The sequence below is a fragment of the Propithecus coquereli genome, unplaced genomic scaffold (genome assembly GCF_000956105.1).
Source record: "Propithecus coquereli isolate 6110/MARCELLA unplaced genomic scaffold, Pcoq_1.0 Scaffold45, whole genome shotgun sequence".
NCBI classification, from domain to species: Eukaryota; Metazoa; Chordata; class Mammalia; order Primates; family Indriidae; genus Propithecus; species Propithecus coquereli.
In genome coordinates, this window is record NW_012150285.1 from 6,611,505 (window position 1) to 6,623,608 (window position 12,104).

Here is a 12,104-nt window from a genome sequence, read left to right on the forward strand (position 1 = left end):
GAGAGAGACAGAAAATAAAGAATGAAGTCAGTGAAGAAGCCGCACACTGGCTTCAGTGGTGAGGAGCGCGCCATGTTTGGGGAGATGGCGGGAGGGGGGTCGGGAATTAGGCGGGGGGAACTCAGATCACAGAGGGCTGAGGCCCCCATGGGAAGAGCACCGTGCCCACCTCATCCATACCCGCCTGCTACCCCCTCCTGCCAGGGACCCCCGCGGCCTAGACCTCCCTGCTGAGCTCCTGCCTTTGTTCCACACGGCTCCAAAGGGAACTTCCCATCTTTGCTCCCACGCAGGCTCCTCTGCCCGGTCTTAGGGAACCTAGTGACAACGCCCCTCACTGGCAGCGTTCTGAGGCCGTCCCAGACTCTCGCCTCCTCTGTAGCTTCCGCTTGCTCTCCACACCCGGTGCCATCCCCGCAGGGCACCCACCCCACTCTCGCCTTGCCCTAGATTCCCTGCTCTACTCTCTCCCTTCTCGCCGCCCGGGGTACCCCGCATGCCTTGCCAGTGTGGCCTTTCTGAGCACATTATTCCACGACTTAAATGCAACGGCTCTGCCTCCTTTTAACATAAAATTCAAATTCCTTAACGCTGCACACAAAGCCTGCAATGACCTTGCCTCTGACCTTCCATCCTGGGACCCTATTCATGCCAGCAAGCCGTAGAGCATCCGGCGCGGTGCGTTCTTTCTCTTGCCTCGCGAAGTCCATTCCCCCTGCCCAGAATGTCCTTCCCACCCTCCAGCCCCTCCTCGGCCTCGTTCACCACCGTGAATTTGGGCCCGTTAGGAATCGACTCAAGCGTCAGTCTGTCTGTGCGGCACGTGTGGGACAGAGGTTGCTTCAGTCGTCTGCTGCCCTCGGCTGTGAGTCCTTCGAGGAAAGACTGTGCCCTTCCTTTCTGGCTCCCTGCACATATTGCTGTGCCGAGCATGCGCAATGTGTTCAACAAATTGATCAATAAATGAACGTCTCAGAAAATGAAGGGAGAGAAGGAACCGTATAAAATAGAAATATAGCACCGAGGCAGGGAAACGTAGAAAGGACATAAAAAGCAAAGCCAAGAGCTGCAAAAACAGAGACTTCAGGAAGTGGTGAAAGAAGGGAAGTGAAAATAGGACCGTGCATGTTCCGGGAAACTGAAGGCACAGGCTGCAGGGCTGGAGAGCTCTCAAGGCCGAATATGGAAAAAGGACGAAAATGGTAGTTTATTGCATTGCGGGAATTTGAATGGAAACTGTTGGTGAGAACTTTTTTGTTTGGTGGGATTAGTGAAGACAGCATGCTCATTCCACATGTATCAAAGTAGCTTCAAAGTCAAAAAGGGAACAAGAAAGGTCTATTTCCTCTGAAAGTACAAACCACTACGTACAATTAAGGGGCTGTTATCATCTTGTATTACATGATCCATGTTGTGCTGTTATTTACGATTATAAATATTTGCGATCGTAAATAACATGTAGGGAAGTGACCTACACTCTAGTGTTCACTATAATGTGAATATTTTTTAACCTCACTGTTCTGCTGACCTTCTGGAACTCCCACTGCAATAAAACTGTAAGCTGGGGTCACACGCGGCTGTGCTGAGCAGGACCCTGCTAATCTCCAGGGCAAAAGTCCCTTCTTGAAGATGCATTTTGTTATGAACTTCACGGGGAATTTCTGGTCATTTCAGACATGGAATCTGTCCTTTCATGGAATGAAATTAAGCGAGGACGAATTAACACGGTAGAATCGCTTGAGCACGAGGAGAGAAAGGAGGGGAATGTGTATTTATTGAACACCTATAGAGTGACAGACAAGATTCTCTGCATCGCTTTTCTCATCTGGTCTCTTTTCTTTGTCCTAGTTCTTCCTCCACCCCAAGTCCAGGCCATCTGAGGAAGATGCTTTGAGGGTTCAAGAAAGCAGACCCACGGTCTCAGATTTCCCGTTTTGGAGGGAGCGCCACGTGTCGTAAGGATGAGGCTGTTCCCAGGCAAATCTGTGAAGAAGAAAAAGGTTTTTCTCCTTTTGAGGCACCATCTCCCCTCCCATCTCATCTCCATTCTCACTGACCTACCTGCTGCTTGGTACCCCTTAGCTGACTTATTCATGGTAAAGTACCAGGGAGCGAGTGTGGTGCCTTTCCTAAGAATATTCATCGTTTGGATGCAAACTGGGGTGAGGGCAGTGCTTAGCTAGGGGGGAAATTATGGATGGCAAAATTTCAGGCACTGCAGGGAGGAGTTTTCTCTGGGAAGAATGGAGGAACAGTTATCCTTCTCAAGTCCTGCAAAGCAGAGCGTAGGGGCAACTGCACGCTCCACCCATCTGCAAAGTTGGCACCCGGTGAAGGAGATGTTGCTGTTGTCTTTTTGCATCTCAGGTTATCACGAGCTTTAACATGCATCAGTTAAAAGCAGTTTCCAGGCACCTAGAGGGGACTCGGCTGGTCCTGTGTCGCTGTCCAGAGTTTTATGCATTTCCCTTTTCTTCATCTTCCTTACTGGTCTATGTTCTCAAATTTCCCCAGAGTATAAAATATTGAACTTGAGTTTCTATAGACTGAATGCTTATGTAACTCTCCCACCCAAATTTTTATGTTGAAACCTAAACCCAATGTAATGGTATTTGGAGGTAGGGTCTTTGGAATGTGATTAGGTCATGAGGGTGAAGCCCTAAGAAGAAGTTGGATGTCTATGGACCAGGAAATGGGCCCTCACCAGACACCAAATCTGTTGGAACCTTGATCTTGGACTTTCAGCCTCCAGAATTGTGAGAAATAAATATTTCTGTATAAGCCACCCAATCTATGGTATTTTGCTACTGCAGCCCAAACAGACTCGGACATTGGCATACCTTGGGAAATTTTGCTTGCTTAGCCAAGGTACATAAAAAGGTCCCTGAGACAGTTGAACTCTGGACTCTGAGTGGAGGAAGATGCTCTGAGCCCCATTAGGCCAAGAATGCAAACACATCACATTCTTGCTTTGAAATATTTGTTTGCATATTTGAGAGCTGCAAGTTTAGAAGGACGTGAGCTTCTGGATTTTTATCAAATGTTGTTCAAAGTTTTACTGCTCAAAAAGCTAAAATTCCGTTTCAAATGGAAAGAAGAAAAGCGGGAGGGAGACCAGCTTTCTCCCACCTGATGTGAACCGTTTGGTTGGCCAAAGGTGAAGTTGGGTCCCAGCCAGAAGGCACTGCGGGGCACCTCTGGAACGAGCGTGCAGGGGAATCACTCTAGCGTGCAGGGCTGGTCTCAGAGCCAGAAAGAGAAATTTCCCCGGACCTGCACTGACCACTGTTTACCTGTTTGAACGCGCTCCAAGCGCTTTGCCCTAACCACTTCCTTCCCGCACTTCCCTTGTTTTCTCTGCCAATTTCAAAACATTGCAGTGTTAACAGCCAAGCCTTTGGAGAAATGAGATATCTTAATCTAAAAAACAGTGCTAATTTGAGACCATTGCATTTATAATTAGGTATTTAGAACCTCAATAAATAGAACAGTTTAACATCATTTTGGGGGTTTGTGGCAACAAAGCCCCGAGCAATGACTTGAGAATGTGCTATAAGGTGAAAGGATCATTGAATTTCAAAGCAGAAAGAAACCTTAGACAGGATTTAGTAGAAGTCTGTTAATCAGAGCCGTACAGACAATCTTCTAAGGAAAGTCGATGGTCTGAAAGACCCCAGGCTACCAGGAGTCAAAACCAGAACAAGAGTGTAGGTTCTTCTGACTACGAGCCCAGACCTATTTCTACTACAACGTGGCTCAAAAGAATCTGAAGAAAAGCCCATTATGTCATGGTGTAGACTGGGAGAAGGAGGGTGGATGGATTTAAATTATGGGTATTTAGGCCGGGCGTGGTGGCTCATGCCTGTAATTGTAGTGCTCTGGGAGGCCAAAGCAGGAGGATCGCTTGAGGCCAGGAGTTTGAGACCAGCCTGAGCAAGAACGAGACCTCGTCTCTACAAAAAATAGAAAAATTAGCCGGGTGTCGTGATGCATACCTTCTTGCAGCTACTTGGAGGCTGAGGCAGGAGGATCGCTTGAGCCCAGGTGTTTGAGGTTGCTGTGAGCTATGATGATGCCACGGCACTCTAGCCCGGGCAACAGAGCAAGACCCTGTGCAAAAATTAAATAAATATATATATGTATTTTTGAAAGTGAGATATAAGATGTTTAAGATAGATTAGTAAGTAATAAGAAACTATGAAGCTTTTTCTTGTGGCTTTATCTTCAAACTTCAACAAAATGCTTCGGTGGAAGCCCATTAAGCCAGAGAATATAAGACAGACCCGACCTTCCAGACGATGTGGGTGTGGTGCCCAGGGAGCCGCGGGCCAAGGTGCCGCCTTGTCTAGGACACGCTGATGCTCAAGCACAGAAGCTTTGAGAGAACTCTGATGGATTCGAACAAAATGACACAGTTGGAGGACAACATAGTATGGAGTAAACAATCACAACCTTTGGAATTCGAGAAATCTGGATCCAGATTTGTAGGATACAGTGGGACCTTAAACGCCCTGAATCTTAAATTCCTCCCTTATAAAGTGGAGTGAAGAGTATTTACTCCACGGGAATGAAGATAAAATGGGATAACGCATGTAAAGTTACTGCATATAGTAAGAGTCAATGCGAGATAATTCTCTACTCTTTTGACATTTTAAGGCATAGAATCAAAGGAGAGATCGGAAGGAGGAAGCCAATAGAAACACACTGTTATCTGGAGTGCAGCCAATGGAAGAGCTAAGAGAAGATGAAATAAGACAGGCAGGACCAGGGTGTTAATACAAAGGAGGTAAGAACACAACTTTTAAGGTAATTTTCCTTAATTTATTTCCCTTGATAGAAATCAGTCTTGGTTATGTCCCAATCTAGACCACATCAGATTAGGCTTTATATGGTGCCTAATCTATGTGGATTAGATAGGTCAGGGTTGGCTTCAGATTTGAAAAAATTCGGCCTTGCTATTTCTTTATTTATAAAAGCTGTGATTTTGCTCATCATGTTAAGGGAATAAGAACACGCACTTGAAATCCATTTTTAAGTTAATGAAAACGCTTGAGAAAGCTTTGTGATCTTAAAGAATCCATTTATTAAAGAAAGAAAAGAAAAAAGCAAGAAGGAAGAAAGGTAAGGAAGAAGGAAACAGGGAAACACTGACCGTTCATCTTCCCCCTGTAGAGCTAATGAGGTCGCCCAATGGGAAGCAAATGGGGGGAGCCCCAGGGAGAGAAACAGGAGGCCGCTGTGGGAGGTGAAAATTCAGAATGGGCTTTCCACTGAAACAGCTGCAATCTGGAATTGTCAGAGAACCTCTTAAACTAGAAATGGACTTCTAAAGGGGTTCAGATATTTCTAACCCATTGCCCTAAGCATAGTGTAAGGTAGTGTTTTTCAAACTGTGGGGTTGAGTCCTATTCGGGGGTTACAACGTCAATTTAGTCATTTGCAATGAGCATTTACAAAAAAATTAAATAGAACAAAATAGAACCAAACGCATGGCACACAGGGCCGCTGGGTATGGTTGTACAGGTTGTGCACACTGCACACTGTAGGGATGTCACTGGCGTTATCGTCTATGTGCCAAGCACCCCTAGAGTTTTTCGTGTATCCCTCACAGAACAGGAGGTGGTGGGTATTATTAGTAATGACAAGTATTTTCACGTGAAACTTTTATTTATATGTGTGTGTGAGTGTGTATGCTGTAACATGTATTTCTTACTAGGACTTGCTGTCAAAAAACGTTTGAAAAAACACTGCTATGGTGATCTTGTATCTTTTTTTTTTGCTGCCCAGCATTGCAACTCCCTTTCTGGTTGGGGGAATGCCCACTTATGTGAGTTCTGTTGGAGGCGGGGCCTTGTCTTCCTCCACAGACCTCAAAGAGGGGAAATTGTTCTGTCTCTCTCCTTCCTGGAGTCCAAAGTGTGAGCCACTGACCAAGGCCGGGCCAGTTAGACATTCTCACCAAGAACTTTAAATCTCGAGGGGGGAAGCAGAGATTCCGGGCAGCCAGAGATTACTCACTGTGGCAGGATGGGGTTGAGAACACCAATCAAAGGTGCGAAGTGACTGGTATGTGCCAGCTAAGGCCAGTGGCAGCCTTCACGGGGGCAAGCCCGGCTGCCCGGCCTCCTTTGGTTGCTACCTGTTTTCTGATGCCCTGAATCACTCAATATGTTTCCAATAAATTGCTTATTTGCATAAGTTTGCTGGAGTCATTTTTATTCTTTGCAACCAAGGACTCAGACCAAAGCACATGTGTTTTCTTGGAGAGCTGAGCTTCGGGTATGATTCAGCCACCCTCTCACCCTATATTCTCAAGCAATCAAAATGCAGTGATACAAACGAAGAAGTGAAGAAAGAGATGAAAGAGAAAAAAAAATTCCTGTAAGTTCTTTTTTTTCCAAAGCATTGTTCAATCAGCACTGTTTTGGAACAGTCTTTTTTTTAATTTTGGAAAAATAAAAGAAGTATTTTCTTTAATTGCAGTAGATAACCATATGAACTGTAGTCTATGTAGTCGAAACACTCTTCTGTGATTTTTCTAATGCCCCACTTTGTCTCCTAGGAGCTAGCATTCATTAGCATTAAACATTCTTTTTAAAAAAACTTTGAGGCATTTACTATTTATTTAGTTAGCATCAATAGCAATCAGAGCAACATGCAGAATATATTCAGCATACACCCAAATGTTTCTTCCAAAGACATGGAACTGAGGTTCATTGACTTTTTTTTTTTTTTTTTGCTAGAGTAAAACAAGTATAATACCTTCCCATCATGATTTTTGATGCTGTGGAGAAAAATAACAGTTTAGACCCTTTCAACAAAGATGTTGTTATTTTCAGACTTTTAAAGTAGGCATTCCAACTTGGCATAACTTGATTCAGTTTTCCTTTCCAGAGGGCTTGTTTATATTTTGCATTTTACCTGAGCAGAAAAACATCACATTTCTTGTACTTTAGGAAGTGGTTTCAGCACTTGGAAAGACCTCAGTCACAGAATGCGATAGGCCATCGTGGCATAACGGGGTTCTAACAGCACACACCCGAGGCCACCAACGGGTAGGGGGAACCACCCAGAAATGACACAGCTCAGTGGCTAAGCGGAAGCCATGTGAGAATTTGCATCAATCTGCTCAGATGAGTGACGAAAGCCTAAGAAATCACACTATCTGGTCGTTATGCATCAAAGGGTTTCTTCTAAAGCCATTAGTTCTAACAGTTTCTCAGGTGGGTGAGGCAGGTGTCAGAACTCCCAGAAGTTTAGTGAATTTCTTGTTTGTCACAACGAGTTTGCTTCCCCCGTTTCTCTTTTATTTTTCTGCATCATTTGAGCACCCCCTTGTAGCTTGGCGGGAACTCTATCTCCTGCCTCTGCCGGGCTGAACTCCTTCCTGAGGTGGTTCCATTTGGATATCTGATTTACACGACAACGTGGAATGAGTGGCTTGCACGCAGCCCCCACCCCTGTGCACACACCACGGGTCCTCTCCTGCCTGGCTAGCTCCTCCTTTTGTCTCTGTTGTCTGCTCTGGGCTCTGCAGAGGTCCACAGGGCTCTGCCCTGGTGTTTTCACTCCAAGCTCTCTTCCTAGGCCATGCCATCTGCTCCCTGAGCTGGGATTTCGTGGCCATCAGTCTGTGTGCTAATGACTCTTACCTATAGCATGTCTAGGCCAGATCCTCCGGCCCTGTGATTCCAACTGCCCACTTGACATTTTCACCTAAATGGCTTTGAGGACTAAACTCTGATCTTTTTCTTTTGCACAAATTCCTTTCCAAGGGGGCCTGGGGAGTCACACCTACAAAGGATAAAATCTCAGTGAACAGGTTTCTATGATGAGGTGTATTTCCCGACCCAATTCCGGTATAGCATCACGTGAAAGACAGAAGGCCCTTATCTTAACTCAAGCATTCCTTTCCGCTGATTCCTGGTCTTTGGACAAAGCCTAACTCTTTCAGCCAATTGCCAACTAAAGAATCCCTAAATCCACCTATGACTCGTAAGCCCCCGCTTTGAGGTGTCCTGCCTTAATCCCTAAACCCACCTATGACCTGTAAGGCTCCCACTTCGATGTCCCAGCTTTTTGGGCCAAACCAATGGATGCCTTCCATGTATTGACTTATGACTTTACCTGTAAGCCCTGTCTCTCCGTAAAATGTAGAAATCCAAACTGCAAGGCAGCCACAGCGAGTCCACTTGCTCGAGGCTTCTTGGGCTCCAGGCCGTGGTCCTCAAATTTGGCTCAGAATAAACCTCTTTAAATTATTTTGCAGGGTTCGTCCTCTTTTCTGTTGACAACGTTCAGACAACTCAAACTCATCTTCACAAACACTGAAGGTATCCGCTCAATCCGCTGCTCCTCGGTGGGTGTTTATAAGCTGAATCAGCTCTTCCTGGCGTCCCCCAGGGCCTCAGGGAAGCAACCTGCGTCACCCGGGACGGCCTCTTCTCCCTCACCCTGCCCTCCCGTCTCGCTCTGCATGCGCAGCACCCTCGACGGTGTCTGCTCACACACGGATCGGAGACATCCTCCACGGGCCGCCCTCCACAGGCCGCCCTCCGCAGGAGCGTCCCAGAGTTCCTAAGGTAGGGCCCCAGGACGGCGCGGCTGCCAAGGCCCTGCGCGTCCCCACCTGTCCGTCCAGGCTCAGGCTGTGCTTTCCTTCTGTTGTTTGTGACTCTCCAGCCACCTCGACCTTGCATCAGTTGCTCAAATATTTCATAGTTTAAGAATTAAATATTTCTTTATGGTTTTTTAATGAAAAGCAGCAGTTCCCTAAGCCACCCTCTCCTCTGTTTTTTGCAGCCCAGAGGTGACTATTTCTAGCAGCTTCAGCCAGCACACCTACGTGGCCACGTCTTTATTTGCCTTAGGCAGCCTCCGCCGGTGTCTGGGTACGAACGATGAGGGCTTAGTTTGCTTGCACGACCAGCCGCCACCACAGTGAAGGACACTGCCTGTCTCCCCTTCTCCGTCATGAGTTGTGACGTTGGTTAGGTGAGTGGTCAGTGCGCACTATCGCCAGGCTGCGTGGAGCCGAGTGATGTGCTAACAGTCAACTAGGTTTTGCCCCCTTGGTTAGCCACTGCCTTTTGTAGGGGGCTAATGGTCTGCATATTTATCACTAATTATCCCCAGCCCTCCGCCACCTGTGTTAATATTACTTAATAAAATCAAACACATTGGGTATTCTAATAATTTTGTCTTCTTGAGGAAATTTTTTCTTTTTTTGAGACAGGGTGCCACTCTGTCACCCAGGCTACAGTGCAGTGGCATCATCATAGCTCACTGCAGCTTCAAACTCCTGGGCTCAAGTGATTCTCCTGCCTCAGCCTCCTGAGTAGTTGGGACTACAGGTGTGCACAAGGCTAATTTTTCTATTTTTAGTAGAGACGGGGTCTCGCTCTTGCTCAGGCTGGTCTTGAACTCCTGGCCTCAAGCAATCCTCCTGCCTCAGCCTCCCACAGTGCTAGGGTTATAGGTGTGAGCCACAGTGGCCAGCTTTGAAGAAACTTTTCAAGGAGACTTCCCACCTATTTTGGATTTGTGTCAGTTTGGGTGGTCTGGGAAGCAGACACCAAGATGGGATTTGAAGGGCAAGAGAGTTATGGGAGGAAACACCCGTGGAAAGACTGAGGGACCAGGGAGCAGGAGGCGGCGAGCAGAGCATTCACACGGGATGCAGGTCTGACACCTGAGAGGGGAGAGGGGGCAGGAAGGAGGCCTGGGGAGGAACAACCGCAGGAACAGATTGGCACGGCCAATCTGGAGCCTCATCAGAGGACCCCACCTTGGGCAGAGTGGTCCAACTCTAGGAACCCCAGCAAGCTCAGGTGTTGCCTGGGAGCAGCCTCTTGAGAGGATGGTCTCGATGTGGATGCTTGGCGAATCTGGGAGCCATGGCAGCTGGAGGCAGCACTGACTCCTCTCCTCTGAGCAGGTTCTCTCTAGAAGGGAGAGCTGAGTGGAGGGCCCCTATGTCACCATAGACTGGTGACCTCCAGGTCTTCTGCTCAGCTTTGTGCCTTCTGTTCCGTACAGACACAAAACAAGGCTGGAGAGTTCTAGAGCATCGTCTTCCATCATAGCGTGGTTTCTGTGCCTCTTTCTTAAGGAGTCCGTTGACTTCTCCCTTTTGGAGAAGGACTTCCTCCGTAGCTTCTCAGGAAAGAATGCAGGGGAGGCCTTTTTCCTTTTTTTAAACTTGCATCTTGGAAAATGTCCTCATTGTGCTCTCATGCTTAATTGATACTTGGCTGAGTATAGAAGTCTAGGTAAGAAATAGTTTTCCTTCGAAATGTTGCAGGTGTTCTTCTTTCTTCTATCCTCTAGTATCGCTCTTGACAACACTAAACTCAGTCGGATTCGTATCCTTGCCTCCAGTATTCTGAAATTTTGCGATAACATTATTTTAACTATCCTGGGACTCTTTTAATCTGGAAACTCATTTTATGATTTGGGAAACTTATATGCATAATTTCTTTACTTTTTCAGTTAGTTTTTTATGGACTCTCAATTAGGTCTCATAATTTTCTTGTGTTTTTCTCCTTTTTTTTTTGTTTTGTTTTGTTTTATGTTTTTCTTTCTTTTTTTTGCTATAATTTCTGGGCTATTTCCTCAACTTAACTTCAAAATCTTCTAGAGATTTAAAACCTTTTCTTCTATCATATTTGAATTCTGAAGCACATTGTCGTTCTCAGAAAAACTTCTCTTAAAACGCTGTTTGCATTTCATGGGTAAAATATCTTGTCTTTTTTTTTTTTTTCCTGAGAAAATTGGTAATAGTCTTTTTTAAGTTCTCTTCCTTTTTTCCTTTACATTTTTTATTCCTGGTTTGCTTGCCTTGGCCTCCATTATTCATATGAAGTGCTTCCTCAAATGTCAGCCGGTCCTTGGCCGTCTGCTTCATTTAGCGGTTGGATATTCAAAGGCTGAGTGGAGTGTTGGGTGCGTAGCATGGCTCATAACCATGAGGTCCCCTGTAGGATGGTCTGGATGTGCTGTATTGTTTGGGAAAAACTCAACAGTATCTTGAGTTTTGTGTCTTTTGGTCTTTCCTTTTGGAGTGAGTGGATTTTGGATTTTCTGCTCTGTCTAGATCTGCGGTGCCCAACCCCGGGCCATGAACCGGTACCAGCCCGTGGCCTGTTAGGAACCAGGCCACACAGCAGGTGAGCCGCAGGTGAGCGCAGCTTCATCTATACCTACAGCCGCTCCCCCTCACTTGTCTTCCCCCCACCCCCAGTCTGTCGAAAAATTGTCTCCCATGAAACCAGCCTGGTGCCAAAAAGCTTGGGGACCCTGCTCTGAATGGACGAGGCCTGGCTGCCGGCCTCTGAGAGCCACATGTGTGGGAGGCTGCATCTCGGCAGTTCGGGCGACTTCACACGACCTTCCCTTGCTTGGACTCAGGCATCCCTCAGTCGTGCCTGGCCCCCCACGGGGACCTCCGCCTCACTCTTTCCAGAGAATAAACCTCCCGTCTTCCACCGGGCAGGGAGGGACAGCCTCAGAGTGAGGGGTCAGTAAGGGGTGTTCCTGCTACGCAGACAGACTTTGAATCGTATCTCTGGTTTTTAGCTCTTCCAGAGGGTCCTGGCTGTGCCCTTTCCTCAGCCTTTAGAGACTCTGCAGTTTGCACCAAGTTAGTTCTCGACCTTCCCAATCCTGGGCTCGTGTTCAATTCTCCTGGGTCTGCTGAGCAGGACACCACACACCTTTCTGTTTTCCAGCCCCCTCATTTCCTTTTTTTTTTTTTTTTTTGCTATTGTGTTTTTTTCCTTCCTTTTTCTTTCTTCTGTTACTTTTATTTTAGTTTTTATAGTTTATAAAAAATTCTTTGCTTTGCGTTCATTTTAGTGATGCTTCCGGAGAGTGTGGAGGCCAACACACACGCCTTCTGTAAACGGAGGCCAGCTGTAACATGCTCCTAGAGCACCATGAGTCTCTCCTTTGTAATAATAACTGTTTGTAATTTCTCTTACATCCCAAACAGATTCTTATACATTAAACAAAAATTGGACGTGTGTGAGTTTTATTTTCTATCAGTTTCATTTCAGGATGGTCAAGGAGGCATTTGGTATAAGGTTGAGAACCACTGCACTGCA

General features: G+C 46.4%; 1 protein-coding gene across 1 annotated transcript in view; it reads left to right on the top strand.

Moving 5' to 3' along the window:
* The window catches only part of LOC105818750 (mitogen-activated protein kinase kinase kinase 8-like), a 70,106-nt gene extending 61,162 nt beyond the window's left edge, over positions 1-8,944 (top strand). Inside the window, exon 5 of the mRNA XM_012654847.1 lies at positions 8,803-8,944. Within this exon, the coding sequence (XP_012510301.1) occupies positions 8,803-8,944 (142 nt within the window). The remainder of the gene's footprint in view (positions 1-8,802) is intronic.
* The last annotated feature ends 3,160 nt before the right edge of the window (positions 8,945-12,104 follow it).